This window comes from Pseudophryne corroboree, chromosome 10 (genome assembly GCF_028390025.1).
Source record: "Pseudophryne corroboree isolate aPseCor3 chromosome 10, aPseCor3.hap2, whole genome shotgun sequence".
NCBI classification, from domain to species: Eukaryota; Metazoa; Chordata; class Amphibia; order Anura; family Myobatrachidae; genus Pseudophryne; species Pseudophryne corroboree.
Window position 1 is genome coordinate 385,833,108 of NC_086453.1, and position 25,472 is coordinate 385,858,579.

The window sequence follows — 25,472 nt, forward strand, 5'->3', positions numbered from 1 at the left end:
GGAGGATGCATGAAGGAATGGAGCAGTACGGAGGAGAATGCATGCATGAACGGCGCAGTATGGAGGAGAATGCATGCATGAACGGCGCAGTATGGAGGAGGATGCATGCAGAAATGGAGCAGTACGGCGGCTACATGCAGGAACGGCGCAGTACGGAGGAGGATGCATGCAGGAATGGAGCAGTATGGAGGAGGATGCGTGCAGGAACGGAGCAGTACGGAGGAGGATGCGTGCAGGAATGGAGCAGTACGGAGGAGAATGCATGCAGGAACGGCGCAATATGGAGGAGGATGCATGCAGGAACGGAGCAGTACGGAGGAGGATGCGTGCAGGAACGGAGCAGTACGGAGGAGGATGCGTGCAGGAATGGAGCAGTACGGAGGAGAATGCATGCAGGAACGGCGCAATATGGAGGAGGATGCATGCAGGAACGGAGCAGTATGGAGGAGGATGCGTGCAGGAACGGAGCAGTAGAAAGGTGGCTACATGCAGGAACGGAGCAGCACGGAGGCGGCTGCATGCAGGAACGGAGCAGTACGGAGGAGGATGCAGGCGGGAACGGAGCAGTAGTTAGGCGGCACTAGGACCTGGGAGCCTCCTCCGGCGTCATCAGCGCTGCGACCACACGGGAAGTGTCAGGGCCGGCCCCGGGGCGTGGTGCTGGGGAGAGGGGAGGACCGGGCCCGGGGAGAGCGGGAGCCGGGGCCGGGTACAGGTATGTGCCGCTGTAGCTGTGTGTCATACTCGTCCTCACTGTATAATACACACACCGCTAGTGTAACACACGCACACAGGGGCAGATGTACTAAGTACCGGCCAATCAGCGCATAGCTGTCATTCTCCCAAACACAGCCTGTAACATGGCAGCTAGGAGCTGATTGGCTGGTGCTGTATCTCTCTTCAAGGCTTAGTAAATAGACCCCACACTCACCGCTCGTGTAATGCCCCCGCACACTCTCCTCTCGTGTAATGCCCCCGCACACTCACCGCTCGTATAATGCACCCGCACACTCACCGCTCGTGTAATGCCCCCGCACACTCACCGCTCGTGTAATGCCCCCGCACACTCACCGCTCGTGTAATGCCCCCGCACACTCACCGCTCGTGTAATGCCCCCGCACACTCACCGCTCGTGTAATGCCCCCGCACACTCACCGCTCGTGTAATGCCCCCGCACACTCACCGCTCGTGTAATGCCCCCGCACACTCACCGCTCGTGTAATGCCCCCGCACACTCACCGCTCGTGTAATGCACCCGCACACTCACCGCTCGTGTAATGCCCCCGCACACTCACCGCTCGTGTAATGCCCCCGCACACTCACCGCTCGTGTAATGCCCCCGCACACTCACCGCTCGTGTAATGCACCCGCACACTCACCGCTCGTGTAATGCCCCCGCACACTCACCGCTCGTGTAATGCCCCCGCACACTCACCGCTCGTGTAATGCCCCCGCACACTCACCGCTCGTGTAATGCCCCCGCACACTCACCGCTCGTGTAATGCCCCCGCACACTCACCGCTCGTGTAATGCCCCCGCACACTCACCGCTCGTGTAATGCCCCCGCACACTCACCGCTCGTGTAATGCCCCCGCACACTCACCGCTCGTGTAATGCCCCCGCACACTCACCGCTCGTGTAATGCCCCCGCACACTCACCGCTCGTGTAATGCCCCCGCACACTCACCGCTCGTGTAATGCCCCCGCACACTCACCGCTCGTGTAATGCCCCCGCACACTCACCGCTCGTGTAATGCCCCCGCACACTCACCGCTCGTGTAATGCCCCCGCACACTCACCGCTCGTGTAATGCCCCCGCACACTCACCGCTCGTGTAATGCCCCCGCACACTCACCGCTCGTGTAATGCCCCCGCACACTCACCGCTCGTGTAATGCCCCCGCACACTCACCGCTCGTGTAATGCCCCCGCACACTCACCGCTCGTGTAATGCACCCGCACACTCACCGCTCGTGTAATGCCCCCGCACACTCACCGCTCGTGTAATGCCCCCGCACACTCACCGCTCGTGTAATGCCCCCGCACACTCACCGCTCGTGTAATGCCCCCGCACACTCACCGCTCGTGTAATGCCCCCGCACACTCACCGCTCGTGTAATGCCCCCGCACACTCACCGCTCGTGTAATGCCCCCGCACACTCACCGCTCGTGTAATGCCCCCGCACACTCACCGCTCGTGTAATGCCCCCGCACACTCACCGCTCGTGTAATGCCCCCGCACACTCACCGCTCGTGTAATGCCCCCGCACACTCACCGCTCGTGTAATGCCCCCGCACACTCACCGCTCGTGTAATGCACCCGCACACTCACCGCTCGTGTAATGCCCCCGCACACTCACCGCTCGTGTAATGCCCCCGCACACTCACCGCTCGTGTAATGCCCCCGCACACTCACCGCTCGTGTAATGCCCCCGCACACTCACCGCTCGTGTAATGCCCCCGCACACTCACCGCTCGTGTAATGCCCCCGCACACTCACCGCTCGTGTAATGCCCCCGCACACTCACCGCTCGTGTAATGCCCCCGCACACTCACCGCTCGTGTAATGCCCCCGCACACTCACCGCTCGTGTAATGCCCCCGCACACTCACCGCTCGTGTAATGCACCCGCACACTCACCGCTCGTGTAATGCCCCCGCACACTCACCGCTCGTGTAATGCCCCCGCACACTCACCGCTCGTGTAATGCCCCCGCACACTCACCGCTCGTGTAATGCCCCCGCACACTCACCGCTCGTGTAATGCACCCGCACACTCACCGCTCGTGTAATGCACCCGCACACTCACCGCTCGTGTAATGCCCCCGCACACTCACCGCTCGTGTAATGCCCCCGCACACTCACCGCTCGTGTAATGCCCCCGCACACTCACCGCTCGTGTAATGCCCCCGCACACTCACCGCTCGTGTAATGCCCCCGCACACTCACCGCTCGTGTAATGCCCCCGCACACTCACCGCTCGTGTAATGCCCCCGCACACTCACCGCTCGTGTAATGCCCCCGCACACTCACCGCTCGTGTAATGCCCCCGCACACTCACCGCTCGTGTAATGCCCCCGCACACTCACCGCTCGTATAATGCCCCCGCACACTCACCGCTCGTATAATGCCCCCGCACACTCACCGCTCGTGTAATGCCCCCGCATACTCACCGCTCACTCACCGCTTGTGTAATGCCCCCGCACACTCACCGCTCGTATAATGCACCCGCACACTCACCGCTCGTATAATGCCCCCGCACACTCACCGCTCGTATAATGCCCCCGCACACTCACCGCTCGTATAATGCCCCCGCACACTCACCGCTCGTATAATGCACCCGCACACTCACCGCTCGTGTAATGCCCCCGCACACTCACCGCTCGTATAATGCACCCGCACACTCACCGCTCGTGTAATGCCCCCGCACACTCACTGCTCACTCACCGCTTGTGTAATGCACCCGCACACTCGCCGCTTGTGTAATGCACCCGCACACTCGCCGCTCGTGTAATGCACCCGCACACTCGCCGCTCGTGTAATGCACCCGCACACTCACCGCTCGTGTAATGCACCCGCACACTCACCGCTCGTGTAATGCCCCCGCACACTCACCGCTCACTCACCGCTTGTGTAATGCACCCGCACACTCGCCGCTCGTGTAATGCACCCGCACACTCGCCGCTCGTGTAATGCACCCGCACACTCGCCGCTCACTCACCGCTCGTGTAATGCCCCCGCACACTCACCGCTCGTCTAATGCCCCCGCACACTCACCGCTCGTGTAATGCCCCCGCACACTCACCGCTCGTGTAATGCCCCCGCACACTCACCGCTCGTATAATGCCCCCGCACACTCACCGCTCGTGTAATGCCCCCGCGCACTCACCGCTCGTGTAATCCCCCGCGCACTCACCGCTCGTGTAATGCCCCCGCGCACTCACCGCTCGTGTAATGCCCCCGCGCACTCACCGCTCGTGTAATGCCCCCGCACACTCACCGCTCGTGTAATGCACCCGCACACTCACCGCTCGTGTAATGCCCCTGCACACTCACCGCTCGTGTAATGCCCCCGCACACTCACCGCTCGTATAATGCCCCCGCACACTCGCCGCTCGTGTAATGCCCCCGCACACTCGCCGCTCGTGTAATTCACACGCACACTCGCCGCTCGTGTAATGCACCCGCACACTCGCCGCTCGTGTAATGCACCCGCACACTCACCGCTCGTGTAATGCCCCCGCACACTCACCGCTCGTGTAATGCCCCCGCACACTCACCGCTCGTGTAATGCCCCCGCACACTCACCGCTCGTGTAATGCCCCCGCACACTCACCGCTCGTGTAATGCACCCGCACACTCACCGCTCGTGTAATGCCCCCGCACACTCACCGCTCGTGTAATGCCCCCGCACACTCACCGCTCGTGTAATGCACCCGCACACTCACCGCTCGTGTAATGCCCCCGCACACTCACCGCTCGTGTAATGCCCCCGCACACTCACCGCTCGTGTAATGCCCCCGCACACTCACCGCTCGTGTAATGCCCCCGCACACTCACCGCTCGTGTAATGCCCCCGCACACTCACCGCTCGTGTAATGCCCCCGCACACTCACCGCTCGTGTAATGCCCCCGCACACTCACCGCTCGTGTAATGCCCCCGCACACTCACCGCTCGTGTAATGCCCCCGCACACTCACCGCTCGTGTAATGCCCCCGCACACTCACCGCTCGTGTAATGCCCCCGCACACTCACCGCTCGTGTAATGCACCCGCACACTCACCGCTCGTGTAATGCCCCCGCACACTCACCGCTCGTGTAATGCCCCCGCACACTCACCGCTCGTATAATGCCCCCGCACACTCACAGCTCGTATAATGCCCCCGCACACTCACCGCTCGTATAATGCACCCGCACACTCACCGCTCGTGTAATGCCCCCGCACACTCACCGCTCGTGTAATGCACCCGCACACTCACCGCTCACTCACCGCTTGTGTAATGCCCCCGCACACTCACCGCTCGTATAATGCACCCGCACACTCACCGCTCGTATAATGCCCCCGCACACTCACCGCTCGTATAATGCCCCCGCACACTCACCGCTCGTATAATGCCCCCGCACACTCACCGCTCGTATAATGCCCCCGCACACTCACCGCTCGTGTAATGCCCCCGCACACTCACCGTTCGTATAATGCCCCCGCGCACTCACCGCTCGTGTAATGCCCCCGCGCACTCACCGCTCGTGTAATGCCCCCGCGCACTCACCGCTCGTGTAATGCCCCCGCACACTCACCGCTCGTGTAATGCCCCCGCACACTCACCGCTCGTGTAATGCCCCTGCACGCTCACCGCTCGTGTAATGCCCCTGCACGCTCACCGCTCGTATAATGCCCCCGCACACTCGCCGCTTGTGTAATGCCCCCGCACACTCGCCGCTTGTGTAATTCACACGCACACTCGCCGCTCGTGTAATGCACCCGCACACTCGCCGCTCGTGTAATGCACCCGCACACTCGCCGCTCGTGTAATGCACCCGCACACTCGCCACTCGTGTAATGCACCCGCACACTCGCCGCTCGTGTAATGCAACACCCGCACACTCGCCGCTCGTGTAATGCAACACCCGCACACTCGCCGCTCGTGTAATGCACCCGCACACTCGCCGCTCGTGTAATGCACCCGCACACTCGCCACTCGTGTAATGCACCCGCACACTCGCCGCTCGTGTAATGCACCCGCACACTCGCCGCTCGTGTAATGCAACACTCGCCGCTCGTGTAATGCACCCGCACACTCGCCGCTCGTGTAATGCACCCGCACTCTCACCGCTCGTGTAATGCACCCGCACACTCACCGCTCGTGTAATGCACCCGCACACTCACCGCCCGCTCGTGTAATGCACCCGCACACTCACCGCCCGCTCGTGTAATGCACCCGCACACTCACCGCCCGCTCGTGTAATGCACCCGCACACTCACCGCCCGCTCGTGAATTGCACACTCACCGCCCGCTCGTGTAATGCACCCGCACACTCACCGCCCGCTCGTGTAATGCACCCGCACACTCACCGCCCCGCTCGTGAATTGCACACTCACCGCCCGCTCGTGTAATGCACCCGCACACTCACCGCCCGCTCGTGTAATGCACCCGCACACTCACCGCCCGCTCGTGTAATGCACCCGCACACTCACCGCCCGCTCGTGTAATGCACCCGCACACTCACCGCCCGCTCGTGTAATGCACCCGCACACTCACCGCCCGCTCGTGTAATGCACCCGCACACTCACCGCCCGCTCGTGTAATGCACCCGCACACTCACCGCCCGCTCGTGTAATGCACCCGCACACTCACCGCCCGCTCGTGTAATGCACCCGCACACTCACCGCCCGCTCGTGTAATGCACCCGCACACTCACCGCCCGCTCGTGTAATGCACCCGCACACTCACCGCCCGCTCGTGTAATGCACCCGCACACTCACCGCCCGCTCGTGTAATGCACCCGCACACTCACCGCCCGCTCGTGTAATGCACCCGCACACTCACCGCCCGCTCGTGTAATGCACCCGCACACTCACCGCCCGCTCGTGTAATGCACCCGCACACTCACCGCCCGCTCGTGTAATGCACCCGCACACTCACCGCCCGCTCGTGTAATGCACCCGCACACTCACCGCCCGCTCGTGTAATGCACCCGCACACTCACCGCCCGCTCGTGTAATGCACCCGCACACTCACCGCTCGTGTAATGCACCCGCACACTCACTGCTCGTGTAATGCACCCGCACACTCACCGCTCCTGTAAAGCACGCACACACTTATCGCTCCTGTAAAGCACACTCACCACTCGTGTAAAGCACGCGCACACTCACTGCAGATGTAATCCACGTGCTCACTCACCGATGGTGTAAAGCACGCTCACCACTGGTGTAAATCACGCTCACCGCTCGTGTAAAGCACGCTTACGCTCACCGCTCGTGTAAAGAACGCACACGCTCACCGCTGGTGTAAAGCACGAGCACGCTCACCGCTTGTGTAAAGCACGCTCACTGCTCGTATAATGCTCACCACTCCACTAGTAACACACACACTGCTAGTCTCACACCAGGCTGACTTGGTTTGTTCTTGTTGCCTTACAGATAGGACAATGACCACTCTAACGCGCCAAGACCTGAACTTCGGGCAAGGTAAGAGCCGTCATGTGTGCGGTACGTGCACTTATATTGTGTTGTACACTCTCCCTGTACATAGTGTACGTGCTGAGTGTGCACCCTGATGTATCAGCATACATATACTGTATGTGTATGTGTGTGTATATATATATATATATATATATATATATATATATATATATATATATAGAAGCTCGGCTCCGGCACTCCAGAATATAACAACCTGCTAAGGTGCCTTCCCTGTGGGACCAGCCCACTGAACATACAGACCGAATTGAGGCGGCACTCAAAGACTTAATGAATTGGTGAAGCAGGCATCCGAGCAGGGATGCTGTTTTTATTAGTGTTACGTTTCGGGGACGTATCCCCTTCCTCAGACAACAGTACAGTGCAACAGACAGATATATATATATATATATATAAACAATTTTTAAACATCCATTTGCACTCAAAATAAATTATTAATATAGCACTAACACTTTAAAATCTAAATGATATATCCCAGGGCACTGCCACTTTTAACCTTTATCACTTATGTGAGATATGTGTTTATATCTACATATATATACATGTATGTATATATATATACATACATGTAATCCATCACACTTTGCACACTGGCGAATCACAAGTTAAGTGTACCCAGTAAACTTGGTTATGCGCTTAATAGCGCTACTGAATCACGGTGCGTTCCACTGCACATCACTTCCGCATCTCTCACGGAAGTGACGTCAGCGGCATAGCGGTGCGTTCCACCGCTATGTCCTACTCTTCTCCACCTTAATGGCGGTGCGTTCCACCGCCCTAATGCGCTCACTTCCGTGCTTCTCACGGACATGAAGTGAGTGCTGTGGCGGTACACACCACTAATCCCTTCTTCCCCACCTGCTCCAGCACTCCACTGGCTCATCCCAGCTCTATCTTTTACACAGTGAATTTCACTATTTAAAAGCACACTACGCCGGCCGGAAATGACGCATGCGTTCCACATGCGTTCCACCACCATTTCCGACGGCAATAGACATTCTTTCACTCTTTTATTCATGTTCTCTATAAAAGTTTCGGTTCTTTTTTATCTTACTATATTTCTAATCATGTTCCACTGTTTTGAGTGCATATTAGATTGTAGTTATACTAATTTTCCAACAAAATTAATGACAATCACAGGAAGTGATGTCATTGTCAATTTCCTCCTTCTGGGCATAAATAGAGCAAATTTTGCTCAGTGTGGTTATCCCCTTGATGAAGTCCTGTTGCTGACGGACGAAACGCGTTGGGAGTACCTGCAGACACCTCCTCTTGATGGACAGATAAGCCTAAAACTATTTTAAATCCTGTACGCATGCATTTCAGTCATTTTTCATGGACAGATAAGCCTGATTTAATTTTTATTCTGTACGCATGCTATACAGCTATTTTTATGTGTGTTTTTATGTGATTATGTTATTAAATTTTTTGTATTTTTAATATATATACTGCTCAGGCTGCAAATTTATATTCTGTGGGAATAAGCTAGTTCCCTAATTAGGCCTGTGAAACTAAACAGTAACATAATACGTAACATAAACGGTACACACTATGTTAGTTTTCTTCTGTTTTATCCGCATGTTCTTAATCCTCAAAAAGACTACTACTTGAGTCAAGTCTCTACCTACCAGATAAGTGTTTTTAAACCGATCCTTATCATCCGTTTCTCTATACCTTCATTTTCCCTGACTCTAATAATCACACTCTTGGGCGCTTGGTTTCCCCAATTCTCGCAACAAATTTTATATGCACGCCAAGCATATCTATATGTATTACAAGCTGCCGCTCTGATAACTTATTGAGAAGTGCTTTTATATGAAATAGGGACTTTTACCTCACGTATCTTCTTTATTATGTTCACTACGTTTTATCATATTTCTAAACAATACTTTTAATGTATATTCTGTGCATAATTACCACATAAATTGCACCCGAGCGCCGTGGTCTCCAATTCTATATATACACAATGTGTAATTAGTGCAACTTACCCCCCTTCCCCCGCTCACAGCAGCATGCATCGCGGTCCACCGGACTTCCCCGCTCGGCACATCCGGATTCTGCGTCACCACAGTGCAGGAAGTGACGTACGTGGGCCGGCCGGTTGCCACGACGACGCGCTGCAAGCTGTGATACAAAAATGTAAACAGATGTATAACATCTACAAGTTAAATACGTACAATGCATTTTTTAGGACAAAACATTGTGATAACAACTAAAATCTGACATACATGTAAAGCGCTAATACAAGCTCGAGTATGCCTCTCACGTAAATCATGTAACAAAGTGATAAAAAACGTGCATTGTACTCCTATAGTGCCTGCACTGTATAATAGGAGCCTATGACCTGTACTGTGAGTTGTATTTAAGAGTTATTTTTGCTTAACAATTTAAATGTTGAATATTAGAGATTAAATGTTACAAGGACTTACACACTTTATTGGAGGATCATGAGTCACCAGACCTGGATAATTCTCCTGTACATATCATGTTGTTAACCATTATCATTTTTTCAACACAGTATATATTAGCTGGCGCCCCTCAGAAAACCCTTATAAAAAGTTGATGAGTCCTAAGGATTCATTAAGGCCCCTTGGTGACATACAATCTAATTTAAAAATCCATTTGGATTCCAATTGGAGCAATTTTTTGCCCCTATCACCTCCTCTTAAAGAGGCTGGAACATGGTCTATTGCCTTATATCTGAGGCTGGCTAGATTATGTCGCTGAAGAACGAAGTGGCGGGCAACGGGCTGGTCACTCATGCCAGCTATTAATGCCGCCCGTATAGTGGACCTGTGTTGTGTCAGTCTCACTTTGAGCTGGCATTCTGTTTTGCCGACATAATACAGCCCACAAGGGCATACTATGACGTAAATGACGAACCTTGTGGTGCATGTAAGTGGCCACCTAATTTTAAACCGCTTGCCAGTTTGTGGATGCGGGATGGTATCGCCAATGAGCATGTGGACCGCGATGCACACTGCTGTGAGCGGGGAAGGGGGGTAAGTTGCACTAATTACACATTGTGTATATATATCTGTTTGTTGCACTGTACTGTTGTCTGAGGAAGGGGATACGTCCCCGAAACGTAACACTAATAAAAACAGCATCCCTGCTCGGATGCCTGCTGCACCAATTCATTAAGTCTTTGAGTGCCGCCTCAATTCGGTATATATATATATATATATATATATATATATATATATATATATATTCATTCAGTATGATACCCCGGCAGTCAGGAGAATGATACCGGCGGCGAGCGCAGTGTGTCGCCAAAGGGTTATATTCTCCCTCAGGTGGTGGTGTGGACCAGGAGCAGTGACATGATGTGAGGAGGGGAATGGAGGCAGCAGGAAGCCACAGACTGAGAGTTATATAGTGGGAGGAGCAGGGTCCCCAGCAGCACAGAGTATATCAGGAGATGAGTGATGTGTCAGTGAGGACAGGGCTACATGTGACAAGGGCAGTGACATGATGTGAGGAGGGGAATGGAGGCAGCAGGAAGCCACAGACTGAGAGTTATATAGTGGGAGGAGCAGGGTCCCCAGCAGCACAGAGTATATCAGGAGATGAGTGATGTGTCAGTGAGGACAGGGCTGCATGTGACAGGGGCAGTGACATGATGTGAGGAGGGGAATGGAGGCAGCAGGAAGCCACAGACTGAGAGTTATATAGTGGGAGGAGCAGGGTCCCCAGCAGCACAGAGTATATCAGGAGATGAGTGATGTGTCAGTGAGGACAGGGCTGCATGTGACAGGGGCAGTGACATGATGTGAGGAGGGGAATGGAGGCAGCAGGAGGCCACAGACTGAGAGTTATATAGTGGGAGGAGCAGGGTCCCCAGCAGCACAGAGTATATAAGGAGATGTGTGATGTGTCAGTGAGGACAGGACTGCATGTGACAGGAGCAGTGACATGATGTGAGGAGGGGAATGGAGGCAGCAGGAAGCCACAGACTGAGAGTTATATAGTGGGAGGAGCAGGGTCCCCAGCAGCACAGAGTATATCAGGAGATGAGTGATGTGTCAGTGAGGACAGGGCTGCATGTGACAGGGGCAGTGACATGATGTGAGGAGGGGAATGGAGGCAGCAGGAAGCCACAGACTGAGAGTTATATAGTGGGAGGAGCAGGGTCCCCAGCAGCACAGAGTATATCAGGAGATGAGTGATGTGTCAGTGAGGACAGGGCTGCATGTGACAGGGGCAGTGACATGATGTGAGGAGGGGAATGGAGGCAGCAGGAAGTCACAGACTGAGAGTTATATAGTGGAAGGAACAGGTATCCCCAGCAGCACAGAGTATATCAGGAGATGAGTGATGTGTCAGTGAGGACAGGGCTGCATGTGACAGGGGCAGTGACATGATGTGAGGAGGGGAATGGAGGCAGCAGGAAGCCACAGACTGAGAGTTATATAGTGGGAGGAGCAGGGTCCCCAGCAGCACAGAGTATATAAGGAGATGAGTGATGGGTCAGTGAGGACAGGGCTGCATGTGACAGGGGCAGTGACATGATGTGAGGAGGGGAATAGAGGCTGCAGGAAGCCACAGACTGAGAGTTATATAGTGGGAGGAGCAGGGTACCCAGCAGCACAGAGTATATTAGGAGATGAGTGATATGTCAGTGAGGACAGGGCTGCATGTGACAGGGGCAGTGACATGATGTGAGGAGGGGAATGGAGGCAGCAGGAAGCCACAGACTGAGAGTTATATAGTGGGAGGAGCAGGGTACCCAGCAGCACAGAGTATATCAGGAGATGAGTGATGTGATAGTGAGGACAGGGCTGCATGTGACAGGGGCAGTGACATGATGTGAGGAGGGGAATGGAGGCAGCAGGAAGCCACAGACTGAGAGTTATATAGTGGGAGGAGCAGGGTCCCCAGCAGCACAGAGTATATCAGGAGATGAGTGATGTGATAGTGAGGACAGGGCTGCATGTGACAGGGGCAGTGACATGATGTGAGGAGGGGAATGGAGGCAGCAGGAAGCCACAGACTGAGAGTTATATAGTGGGAGGAGCAGGGTCCCCAGCAGCACAGAGTATATAAGGAGATGTGTGATGTGTCAGTGAGGACAGGACTGCATGTGACAGAGGCAGTGACATGATGTGAGGAGGGGAATGGAGGCAGCAGGAAGCCACAGACTGAGAGTTATATAGTGAGAGGAGCAGGGTCCCCAGCAGCACAGAGTATATCAGGAGATGTGTGATGTGTCAGTGAGGACAGGACTGCATGTGACAGAGGCAGTGACATGATGTGAGGAGGGGAATGGAGGCAGCAGGAAGCCACAGACTGAGAGTTATATAGTGGGAGGAGCAGGGTCCCCAGCAGCACAGAGTATATAAGGAGATGTGTGATGTGTCAGTGAGGACAGGACTGCATGTGACAGAGGCAGTGACATGATGTGAGGAGGGGAATGGAGGCAGCAGGAAGCCACAGACTGAGAGTTATATAGTGAGAGGAGCAGGGTCCCCAGCAGCACAGAGTATATCAGGAGATGAGTGATGTGTCAGTGAGGACAGGGCTGCATGTGACAGGGGCAGTGACATGATGTGAGGAGGGGAATGGAGGCAGCAGGAAGCCACAGACTGAGAGTTATATAGTGGGAGGAGCAGGGTCCCCAGCAGCACAGAGTATATAAGGAGATGTGTGATGTGTCAGTGAGGACAGGGCTGCATGTGACAGAGGCAGTGACATGATGTGAGGAGGGGAATGGAGGCAGCAGGAAGTCACAGACTGAGAGTTATATAGTGGGAGGAGCAGGGTCCCCAGCAGCACAGAGTATATCAGGAGATGAGTGATGTGATAGTGAGGACAGGGCTGCATGTGACAGGGGCAGTGACATGATGTGAGGAGGGGAATGGAGGCAGCAGGAAGCCACAGACTGAGAGTTATATAGTGGGAGGAGCAGGGTCCCCAGCAGCACAGAGTATATAAGGAGATGTGTGATGTGTCAGTGAGGACAGGACTGCATGTGACAGAGGCAGTGACATGATGTGAGGAGGGGAATGGAGGCAGCAGGAAGCCACAGACTGAGAGTTATATAGTGGGAGGAGCAGGGTCCCCAGCAGCACAGAGTATATCAGGAGATGAGTGATGTGTCAGTGAGGACAGGACTGCATGTGACAGGGGCAGTGACATGATGTGAGGAGGGGAATGGAGGCAGCAGGAAGCCACAGACTGAGAGTTATATAGTGGGAGGAGCAGGGTCCCCAGCAGCACAGAGTATATCAGGAGATGAGTGATGTGTCAGTGAGGACAGGGCTGCATGTGACAGGGGCAGTGACATGATGTGAGGAGGGGAATGGAGGCAGCAGGAAGCCACAGACTGAGAGTTATATAGTGGGAGGAGCAGGGTCCCCAGCAGCACAGAGTATATCAGGAGATGAGGGATGTGTCAGTGAGGACAGGGCTGCATGTGACAGGGGCAGTGACATGATGTGAGGAGGGGAATGGAGGCAGCAGGAAGCCACAGACTGAGAGTTATATAGTGGGAGGAGCAGGTATCCCCAGCAGCACAGAGTATATCAGGAGATGAGTGATGTGTCAGTGAGGACAGGGCTGCATGTGACAGGAGCAGTGACATGATGTGAGGAGGGGAATGGAGGCAGCAGGAAGCCACAGACTGAGAGTTATATAGTGGGAGGAGCAGGGTCCCCAGCAGCACAGAGTATATCAGGAGATGAGTGATGTGTCAGTGAGGACAGGGCTGCATGTGACAGGAGCAGTGACATGATGTGAGGAGGGGAATGGAGGCAGCAGGAAGTCACAGACTGAGGGTTATATAGTGGGAGGAGCAGGGTACCCAGCAGCACAGAGTGTATCAGGAAATGTTTCATTTATTTAAAACTTGCATCAAAATTTACAATATATACAGAATAAAACAAATAAATAAATAATACATTATACAAAAAAAAATAATAATAATAATGATTAACAAACAGAACTCAAATTTACATTCCTTGAATAAATAATATTCAATATATATATATATATATATATATATATATATATATATAAATAAATCAGAAATAATACTCCAAACCAACCACCACCCTCACCAAAGGTGGGTACACACTATTAGATATATCTGCAGATCAATTGATCTGCAGATATATCTATGTACGGATCGGGCAGTGTTCTGTGCATACACACAGCCCGATCCGTCGGGGGACTGACGTCATGAACTGGACGGGCGCTCGCGCCCGCCCAGTTCACCTGTCAATCACCGCCGGCCGCTGCAGCATGTGTACGGGCGGTCGGACGACCGCCCCGTACACACACAGCGACGCGCCAATATATCGTTAGATATATTGGCTGTCGGCTGTGCTGCGCGGCCGACGCGATACGTCTGTGAACTCCGTCGTTCACAGACGTATCGCCCGTACACATTGGCCGACGGTCCCGCGATGTATCGGCCGTTCAAGAGAACGGCCGATACATCGACCAGTGTGTACGGGCCTCAACACTCCACCCAAATCTACACACTTATGTTTAAGAAAAACTGAGCAAAGCTAGTTAAATGTATGCAAACCTATTCCATAAAACATGAAAGTACTCAAAATCTATGGGATGTGAAATGAAGAAAAGACCCTAAAGCTAGATTTAGAGAGGACTTCTACCACCCACTCAAGGGGGTTTCAGGTGGCCCCACCAACGAGACCACCTGACAGCATCCATCCTCTCCTTATCCAGAACCATCATCCTTTCCACCTCGTGTAGAATTAAATCCACCACCACGTCACAGGAAAGGACTTTATTTCTTATGGACACCTGACACCGTGCCATCCAAATGTGATATCTAACTGCTAAACTGACTAAAAAATGGTGGTCAAATTAAATCTACCATATCTTTTGAATGCTCCATAAGCCCACTCAGGGTAACTAAGCCCCGAAAGGCACGGGATACGTAAAGCTCTTGAAACTCTCTTGTAAATTTCTACGTTAAAGGGGCACCTGATGAAGAAATGGTCCATTGTCTCCACCTCCCCTAGACATTCCTCCCATGGACAACCACGATCACTGGCATTTCTCCACATCATGTTCCCCTTTACGTAAAGCTTCCCGTGGAAAGAAAGCCAAGCAATATCTCTGAACTTCAGCGGTATTCTCTCCGAATTAATAAGAGCCAACCCTGCTGAAGCGACATCACTCGGGCAATCCCTTAGTGACAGCGGAACATGAAAGTGGGTTCGCAAAATCCTCTCCCCCAACTCCTTCCTGGAAAGACTTTTGACTTCCCCCACTTCCAGTCCCCAACGCTTTATCACTTTCAAGCACTGGATAACGTAGATCGGGAGATACCCATGCCGAATTTGGGGACTCTTCACTTGGCCCCCTTCTAACCAAAACCTGAGGAAGGGAGACACCCAGATCTCAAAGCCACTTGCCCATCGAGGGGGAGTCTCTAACAGTAGGCTCCCAAAATTAAGTTTTACAAAGGTTGTTACAAAAAAGACCACAGGGTTGACCATACTCAAACCCCCGTCTTTCCTCGACTTATAAGTGATGCCCCTCTTGACTATATTTATTCTGTTCCCCCAAAGTAACATAAAGAACAGAGAGTTCAATTTGGTCCATAAAGATTGAGGCAAGAAGCACACATAGCTGACGTACAGAAAGATCGGGATCAGGTAGGTTTTGCACAAGTCAACCTTTTCCCTGTAAGAGAATTTCCATCTCTTCCAGCTCTCTACTTTCCGGGCAGCATTTTCCAGAGTTCTCTCCCAATTTAGAGTGGCATAGTCACCATGGTCGAAACAGATGCCTAAAATCTTTATCTGTGAACTGGCCGGGTGGAGGCTGTCCGGAAGGCAGAATTCCTCGCCTTCCTCCCCCATCCAGAAAACGTCACACTTCTCATGGTTTATTCTGGAGCATGAAGCTTCAGAGTATTCACAGATGAGATTTTCTACTTCACGTGCCTCTGCCACTGATGACAGAACCACTGTGACATCATCTGCGTAAGCCACTCCCTTCAGAGGGAACTCCGGTCCCAGCTGCACTCCTCCCACTGCACCGTTCTCTACCCTTCTGATGAAGGGATCGATCGCGAATACATATAGAAGGGGGCTCAGGGGGCATCCCTGACGAACATCAGAGCTCACGCCAAAGGTAAAACCTACCCAACCATTAACAAGTGGGAAGCTCTCGGCCTGACTGTATATTGTTCTTAGCCAATTCACCACCCTGACTGGAAAACCATACCTTTCAAGCAAGGCCCACAGGTACTCATGATTTACTCGGTCAAAAGCCTTAGACTGATCTAATGCCAGCAAGTACTTTCCCCATTTCTCAGCACGGCACTGCTCTATGGCCTCCCGGACGCCAAGGACTGCACTAAAGGTGCTGCGGCCCTTCACAGAACAGTGCTGAGATGGAGAAAGCAGTTGTTCAGAAAATTCCAACAACCTATTAGAAAGATTTTGGCAAAAGTACTTTTTATCTGTATTGAGAAGGGCAATGGGGCGCCAGTTCTCAATGCGAGATGGATCCTTACCTTTGGACAACAATATGAGAGCAGATAACCTCATAGAAGGAGGGAGAATTCCATCGTCCAGGCACTCATTATATACTTCTACAAGGCGGGGAATCAAGAGGTCTGCAAAAGCTATATAAAACTCAGATGTTAACCCATCTGGGCCTGGAGACTTCTTTAAATTTAACCCATCAATCGCCTTCCTGATTTCCTCTGCTGTCACATTATTACCCAAAGTTTCAAAAGAGGCATCTGGGTTACGAAGACCAGGAGTCTCCCTTAGAAATGTTTCCATCCTCTCTCTGATAAGTGGCTGCTCAGACAAAAGATTGGAGTAATAGGATCCAATAACATTCAGGATACCTTCCTTGTCCTCTTGAAGGACACCCTGTCTGTCATACAGACCCCTCACCTCCTTCACCTCAACTGATTTTCCACAGCTCTGGTAGGGATCAGATGAGTGGTACTTTCCAAAATCCCTCTCCAGAACCAAGGAATCCAGCCGGTTATACTGATATTCCTTCATCTGAGCCTTCACCCGGGAGATTTCCCCACTATCTCCACACTCAGAGATTAAGAAATCTAATTTCCTTCTCAGGTTCTGATAGATATTCCGTCTTATCAAGTTCTTTTTTGCTACCAGCCTACGGAAGAGCCTCCGAATTCTCTTTTTAGTATCTTCCCACCACTCAGATCTACTCCAACCCGCCTCCAAAAGTGTTTCCTGGGATTGAAAGAAGTCTCTAAAGGATTGTCTAACCCTTTCTTCCTTTAGGAGCTCAGAGCTCTAGCGCCATAGGCCCCGTCCTTTCTGAGTAGCTTTTGAAGCATTCAAAGTAATAGAGAGGAAAGCGTGATCAGAGAACTCTACTAGCTTTACCTCTGGAGGCAAAGTTTTCGAAGTTCCCTTAACAAAAAACCTATCTATCCTAGACCTACGACTACCACTAAAATAGGTGTAACCCGTGAGGTCTGGGAAATGGCGAACATGCACATCCACCAGACCGGCCTGTCTAACCATGCTAACTAAAACAATTGTAATCAGGACCCAGTGTTGTCCTTGAACCTCCCCTGTCTTTTGGCCTGATAATGGTGTTGAAATCACCTCCAAAGACAATCTGCTGGGCCGTAAAAAGGAACGGTTTTATCTCCCTGAAGAGACATTTCCTGTCCCATGAAGACTGTGGCCCATAAATGTTAATGAGTCTCAGGTCATGTCCCCTCAGGTTGACATCCAAAATCATACACCTACCTGCCTGTAATTCTATAACCTTGTGCACGGTTACCATACCAGTAAAAAGTACTGCCACCCCACCGTACGGCTCGGCCGCAAGAGACCAGTAAGAAGGCCCACGCCTCCACTCACGCTTCACCTTGTGGAGGGTGTCCAACTTAGTAATTCTAGTCTCTTGCAAAAATAAAGTCAATCTCAATCGTATTGAAAAAATCAAAGGCCAGAAAACGAGCACGTTCGGAAATTACGGAAGCCACATTAATGGTGGCACATCATATGGGTTGGGGATCCATGTTTCTTTTGGTTATAGAAGCAGAACCTTGCTCACTTTTCCTTTTACATCTTTCCCTGACCCAATATTTGAAGACCCGGATCCTCGTGTCTCTTTCCCTTTGGGAGGGGTTTCCCTCTCCCCAATGACACCCAACATGCCATCCCCAAGTAACCAAGTTTGTTTTGTAGCTACTGTAGGGTGCCACGGACCTACATCCAAAACGTCTGCAGTCCCTGATAGGACAGGAAGCTTACATCAAAATCTGGTGTCTTAACTGGATGGATGCAGGCATACAGATCCGAGGCATGGAACCCAAGGCTGAAAATCATTTCCAGGAACTTCACCTGTTCCTGTCCATTTAAACTGGTAAAAGATTTCTTCTTTTACTGACCCGACCATTACAGGTGACACATTATTAATAACATTTGGCCTTGCAGCCACATTAGCATAAGACATTGTACCGGGAACAGGCTGTTCATTCACATTTCCAATAGCATTTTTATTAACCACATTTATATTGCTTAACCCTTCGCGCCTCTTTTGCTCCTGGCTAATCAATTCAACAGCAGCCTTGGCCCTGGCTGGGGCAGCCATCTGTCCATATACAGACTGAATAATGTCTTTACCACCGTCTGATAGAGTACTTTTGTCTAGTGCTGGTATACCCTGTGTTGTACTGCAGGATTGCACAGTGTCCCCACCAGCATTAACCCCCAGAGCCTCCCCAGTCACTGACACATTACTGACATTCACTGATTTACTTTGTACACCGGACTTTATTTTTTCTGAATTTTTGGCCAACATTAGTTCTGCTTTAATTACCTCCAAGCACAATTGGAAGTCTGTGCGCTTTTCCTCTTCTTCAAGGTCATCTAATGTAGCCATCACTACAGAAGGAGGCCTCACTGCTGGGGGAGTGGAAACAAGCTGAGCTGCTGCTGATGTGGTAGGCACCTCTGATCCTGCATGGACCGGTACACCTGCATTCTCCTGCACACCACTGTCAGTCTCCAGATCAGTCAGTAGGCCGGGGTGTGCACTGCTTTCTGTCCTCACTGGAGCCTCTGTGATCATGCTCTGGACACCACACCCTTCTGCTTCCTAAGAGCTCATCTGCATAGATACTTGCAACACCTGAGCTGCTGCTTGATCAGGTAACTCTTGCACTGCTGCTTGATCAGGTAACTCTTGCACTGCTGCTTGATCAGGTAACTCTTGCACTGCTGCTTGATCAGGTAACTCATGCACTGCTGCTTGATCAGGTAACTCTTGCACTGCTGCTTGATCAGGTAACTCTTGCACTGCTGCTTGATCAGGTAACTCTTGCACTGCTGCTTGATCAGGTAACTCTTGCACTGCTGCTTGATCAGGTAACTCTTGCACTGCTGCTTGTGCTGCCATTTCTTTGTCTTTTCTCTCTTGCCGCTTTTCATGCAGCTTGCTTTTTACCTTTTCCAGGTCTTTAGAAAGTGACTTGATGGCCTCTCTTAGCACAGGTCTTTCCCAGTGAAAGCAAGAGTATCTTCTCTTTTTCTTATCAGTGATTCTTGCACTTATTCTTTTTGATTCTTTCTGCAGCTCCTCCACACTGAGGCTATCAAAAGTCTCTTCCTCATCATCAGTACTTCCAGGAGACTCAGGCACATTCTCTTTGGCATCAAAGGGCTTCATCCCCTCCCCCACTACTTCACTGTCCATAGGGCAGACAGCGGCTGCTGCCACTCCACCCCATGTTACGGCACATGGGGGAGCACCCTCGGACAGTTTGGGGGGATTTGAAGGCTCTAGTTCCTTCACTAGAGCCACACCGACAGGGCTGGTAGCAGCCACCACCGCTCGATCCTGTGTTTCCTCACACAGGAGAGCAGCACCCTCCGGTATGTTATGGGGAACTGACTGCGACTCCAGTTGCCTCACTGAATCCGCACCATTAGCACTGCCACTGCTGCCTCTTCTGGATGTCCCCGACTGGCCAGCCGCACAATCTGTCAGGGCACCGGAAGTCTTTAGTCTGGCTGTTGGTTTAGGGCCCGAGCCATGGCCTGCACTCAGGGAGCTCTCTCCCCCAGGAGGATCCATCCCCCTGGGGAAGCCAGCAGAGAAACTCCCTGCAGCACAATATCACAGCTACCACTGATGAAACTCTCCTGCACACACCTACTCACAGCACACACCACACAGAAGCACAAAGGGGCGGTGACAGGATGTGAGGAGGGGATGGAGGCAGCAGGAAGCCACAGACTGAGAGTTATATAGTGGGAGGAGCAGGGTCCCCAGCAGCACAGAGTATATCAGGAGATGAGTGATGTCAGTGAGGACAGGGCTGCATGTGACAGGGGCAGTGACATGATGTGAGGAGGGAAATGGAGGCCGCAGGAAGCCACAGACTGAGAGTTATATAGTAGGAGGAGCAGGGTCTCCAGCAGCACAGAGTATATCAGGAGATGAGGTATGTGTCAGTGAGGACAGGACTGCATGTGACAGGGGCAGTGACATGTGAGGAGGGGAATGGAGGCAGCAGGAAGCCACAGACTGAGAGTTATATAGTGAGAGGAGCAGGGTCCCCAGCAGCACAGAGTATATCAGGAGATGAGTGATGTGTCAGTGAGGACAGGGCTGCATGTGACAGGGGCAGTGACATGATGTGAGGAGGGGAATGGAGGCCGCAGGAAGCCACAGACTGAGAGTTATATAGTAGGAGGAGCAGGGTCTCCAGCAGCACAGAGTATATCAGGAGATGAGGTATGTGTCAGTGAGGACAGGACTGCATGTGACAGGGGCAGTGACATGATGTGAGGAGGGGAATGGAGGCAGCAGGAAGCCACAGACTGAGAGTTCTATAGTGGGAGGAGCAGGGTCCCCAGCAGCACAGAGTATATCAGGAGATGACTGATGTGTCAGTGAGGACAGGGCTGCATGTGACAGGGGCAGTGACATGATGTGAGGCGGGGAATGGAGGCAGCAGGAAGCTACAGACAGAGTTATATAGTGGGAGGAGCAGGGTCCCCAGCAGCACAGAGTATATCAGGAGATGAGTGATGTGTCATAGAGGACAGGGCTGCATGTGACAGGGGCAGTGACATGATGTGAGGAGGGGAATGGAGGCAGCAGGAAGCCACAGACTGAGAGTTATATAGTGGGAGGAGCAGGGTCCCCAGCAGCACAGAGTATATCAGGAGATGAGTGATGTGTCAGTGAGGGCAGGGCTGCATGTGACAGGGGCAGTGACATGATGTGAGGAGGGGAATGGAGGCAGCAGGAAGCCACAGACTGAGAGTTCTATAGTGGGAGGAGCAGGGTCCCCAGCAGCACAGAGTATATCAGGAGATGAGTGATGTCAGTGAGGACAGGGCTGCATGTGACAGGGGCAGTGACATGATGTGAGGAGGGGAATGGAGGCCGCAGGAAGCCACAGACTGAGAGTTATATAGTAGGAGGAGCAGGGTCTCCAGCAGCACAGAGTATATCAGGAGATGAGGTATGTGTCAGTGAGGACAGGACTGCATGTGACAGGGGCAGTGACATGATGTGAGGAGGGGAATGGAGGCAGCAGGAAGCCACAGACTGAGAGTTCTATAGTGGGAGGAGCAGGGTCCCCAGCAGCACAGAGTATATCAGGAGATGACTGATGTGTCAGTGAGGACAGGGCTGCATGTGACAGGGGCAGTGACATGAAGTGAGGCGGGGAATGGAGGCAGCAGGAAGCTACAGACAGAGTAATATAGTGGGAGGAGCAGGGTCCCCAGCAGCACAGAGTATATCAGGAGATGAGTGATGTGTCATAGAGGACAGGGCTGCATGTGACAGGGGCAGTGACATGATGTGAGGAGGGGAATGGAGGCAGCAGGAAGCCACAGACTGAGAGTTATATAGTGGGAGGAGCAGGGTCCCCAGCAGCACAGAGTATATCAGGAGATGAGGGATGTGTCAGTGAGGACAGGGCTGCATGTGACAGGGGTAGTGACACTGATCAGTCCCTGTTGGAAAGTGCAGTGATTAGACATTGCTGTATACAGAGATAAATATACGTATGAAAGTTACTTGTGGCTGATTTATAAATGTGCCGCCGGTTTCTCCTATGTTCCCCTGTAGTGGTGGCGGATATCCTGTGTGAGTTCCTAGAGGTTGCTGTGCATCTAATACTGTATGTCCGAGAGGTTTATCCTACCGGCATCTTCCAGAAGAGGAAAAAATACAATGTACCAGTCCAGGTAGACTATTGTTATATATATTTTTTCCTACACTGTATCCCCACCCTCACTTCTGGGGTGACATCACATAGGGAGGACTATTTACATTTTCAGCCCTAGAACCAGGTAGGAAATGTTCTATGAATTCCTTTGGTCTTCTCAGGTTAATGTCATTTATGCAGCGTGGCCTGTGACAGGGAGAGGGGCGTCCTCTGTGCCACATACACACGACACTACTCTGCAGCGTGGCCTGTGACAGGGAGAGGGGCGTCCTCTGTACCACATACACACGACACTACTCTGCAGCGTGGCCTGTGACAGGGAGAGGGGCGTCCTCTGTGCCACATACACACGACACTACTCTGCAGCGTGACCTGTGACAGGGAGAGGGGCGTCCTCTGTACCACATACACACGACACTACTCTGCAGCGTGGCCTGTGACAGGGAGAGGGGCGTCCTCTGTACCACATACACACGACACTACTCTGCAGCGTGGCCTGTGACAGGGAGAGGGATGTCCTCTGTGCCACATACACACAACACTACTCTGCAGCGTGGCCTGTGACAGGGAGAGGGGCGTCCTCTGTACCACATACACACGACACTACTCTGCAGCGTGGCCTGTGACAGGGAGAGGGGCGTCCTCTGTGCCACATACACACGACACTACTCTGCAGCGTGGCCTGTGACAGGGAGAGGGGCGTCCTCTGTGCCACATACACACGACACTACTCTGCAGCGTGGCCTGTGACAGGGAGAGGGGCGTCCTCTGTACCACATACACACGACACTACTCTGCAGCGTGACCTGTGACAGGGAGAGGGGCGTCCTCTGACACATACACACAACACTACTCTGCAGCGTGGCCTGTGACAGGGAGAGGGGCGTCCTCTGTGCCACATACACACAACACTACTCTGCAGCGTGGCCTGTGACAGGGAGAGGGACGTCCTCTGTACCACATACACACAACACTACTCTGCAGCGTGGCCTGTGACAGGGAGAGGGGCGTCCTCTGTACCACATACACACAACACTACTCTGCAGCGTGGCCTGTGACAGGGAGAGGGACGTCCTCTGTACCACATACACACAACACTACTCTGCAGCGTGGCCTGTGACAGGGAGAGGGGCGTCCTCTGTACCACATACACACGACACTACTCTGCAGCGTGGCCTGTGACAGGGAGAGGGACGTCCTCTGTACCACATACACACGACACTACTCTGCAGCGTGGCCTGTGACAGGGAGAGGGGCGTCCTCTGTGCCACATACACACGACACTACTCTGCAGCGTGACCTGTGACAGGGAGAGGGGCGTCCTCTGACACATACACACAACACTACTCTGCAGCGTGGCCTGTGACAGGGAGAGGGACGTCCTCTGTACCACATACACACAACACTACTCTGCAGCGTGGCCTGTGACAGGGAGAGGGACGTCCTCTGTACCACATACACACAACACTACTCTGCAGCGTGGCCTGTGACAGGGAGAGGGGCGTCCTCTGTGCCACATACACACGACACTACTCTGCAGCGTGGCCTGTGACAGGGAGAGGGGCGTCCTCTGACACATACACACAACACTACTCTGCAGCGTGGCCTGTGACAGGGAGAGGGGCGTCCTCTGTACCACATACACACGACACTACTCTGCAGCGTGACCTGTGACAGGGAGAGGGACGTCCTCTGTGTCCCAGCAATGGATCATCCTGCATGACTGCTTGTGTATCTGCCTCCTAGTAATGATGAACAGTATTTCTCTATCGTCCTAAGTGGATGCTGGGGTTCCTGAAAGGACCATGGGGAATAGCGGCTCCGCAGGAGACAGGGCACAAAAAAGTAAAGCTTTACTAGGTCAGGTGGTGTGCACTGGCTCCTCCCCCTATGACCCTCCTCCAGACTCCAGTTAGATTTTGTGCCCGAACGAGAAGGGTGCAATCTAGGTGGCTCTCCTAAAGAGCTGCTTAGAGAAAGTTTAGTTTAGGTTTTTTTCTTTACAGTGAGTCCTGCTGGCAACAGGATCACTGCAACGTGGGACTTAGGGGGAAAGTAGTAAACTCACCTGCATGCAGAGTGGATTTGCTGCTTGGCTACTGGACACCATTAGCTCCAGAGGGATCGAACACAGGCCCAGCCGTGGAGTCCGGTCCCGGAGCCGCGCCGCCGACCCCCTTGCAGATGCTGAAGCGTGAAGAGGTCCGGAAACCGGCGGCTGAAGACTCCTCAGTCTTCATAAGGTAGCGCACAGCACTGCAGCTGTGCGCCATTTTCCTCTCAGCACACTTCACTGGGCAGTCACTGAGGGTGCAGAGCGCTGGGGGGGGGCGCTCTGAGAGGCAAATATAAACCTTATACAAGGCTAAAAATACCTCACATATAGCCCATAGGGGCTATATGGAGATATTTAACCCCTGCCTGACTGGAAAAATAGCGGGAGAAGAACCCGCCGAAAAAGGGGCGGGGCCTATCTCCTCAGCACACGGCGCCATTTTCTGTCACAGCTCCGCTGGTCAGAACGGCTCCCAGGTCTCTCCCCTGCACTGCACTACAGAAACAGGGTAAAACAGAGAGGGGGGGCACATTAATGGCTATATATATATATATTAAAGCAGCTATAAGGGAGCACTTAATATAAGGATATCCCTTGTATATATAGCGCTTTGTGGTGTGTGCTGGCAGACTCTCCCTCTGTCTCCCCAAAAGGGCTAGTGGGTCCTGTCTTCATTAGAGCATTCCCTGTGAGTTTGCGGTGTGTGTCGGTACGTGGTGTCGACATGTATGAGGACGATATTGGTGTGGAGGCGGAGCAATTGCCAAATATGCAGATGTCACCCCCCAGGGGGTCGACACCAGAATGGATGCCTTTATTTGTGGAATTACGTGATGGTTTATCTTCCCTTAAACAGTCAGTTGAGGACATGAGGCGGCCGGACAATCAATTAATGCCTGTCCAGGCGCCTCAAACACCGTCAGGGGCTGTAAAACGCCCTTTGCCTCAGTCGGTCGACACAGACCCAGACACGGGCACTGATTCCAGTGACGACGGTAGAAATTCAAACGTATTTTCCAGTAGGGCCACACGTTATAT

The 25,472-nt window shown here is 52.7% G+C and overlaps 1 protein-coding gene across 1 annotated transcript in view; it reads left to right on the plus strand.

The window, feature by feature from the left end:
• The first annotated feature begins 564 nt into the window (after positions 1 to 564).
• The window catches only part of MAD2L2 (mitotic arrest deficient 2 like 2), a 44,646-nt gene continuing 19,738 nt past the window's right edge, over positions 565 to 25,472 (plus strand). Inside the window, exons 1-3 of the mRNA XM_063943879.1 lie at positions 565 to 715; positions 7,141 to 7,188; positions 22,279 to 22,397. Coding sequence (XP_063799949.1) covers positions 7,149 to 7,188; positions 22,279 to 22,397 — 159 coding nt within the window. The 5' untranslated portion in view covers positions 565 to 715; positions 7,141 to 7,148. The remainder of the gene's footprint in view (positions 716 to 7,140; positions 7,189 to 22,278; positions 22,398 to 25,472) is intronic.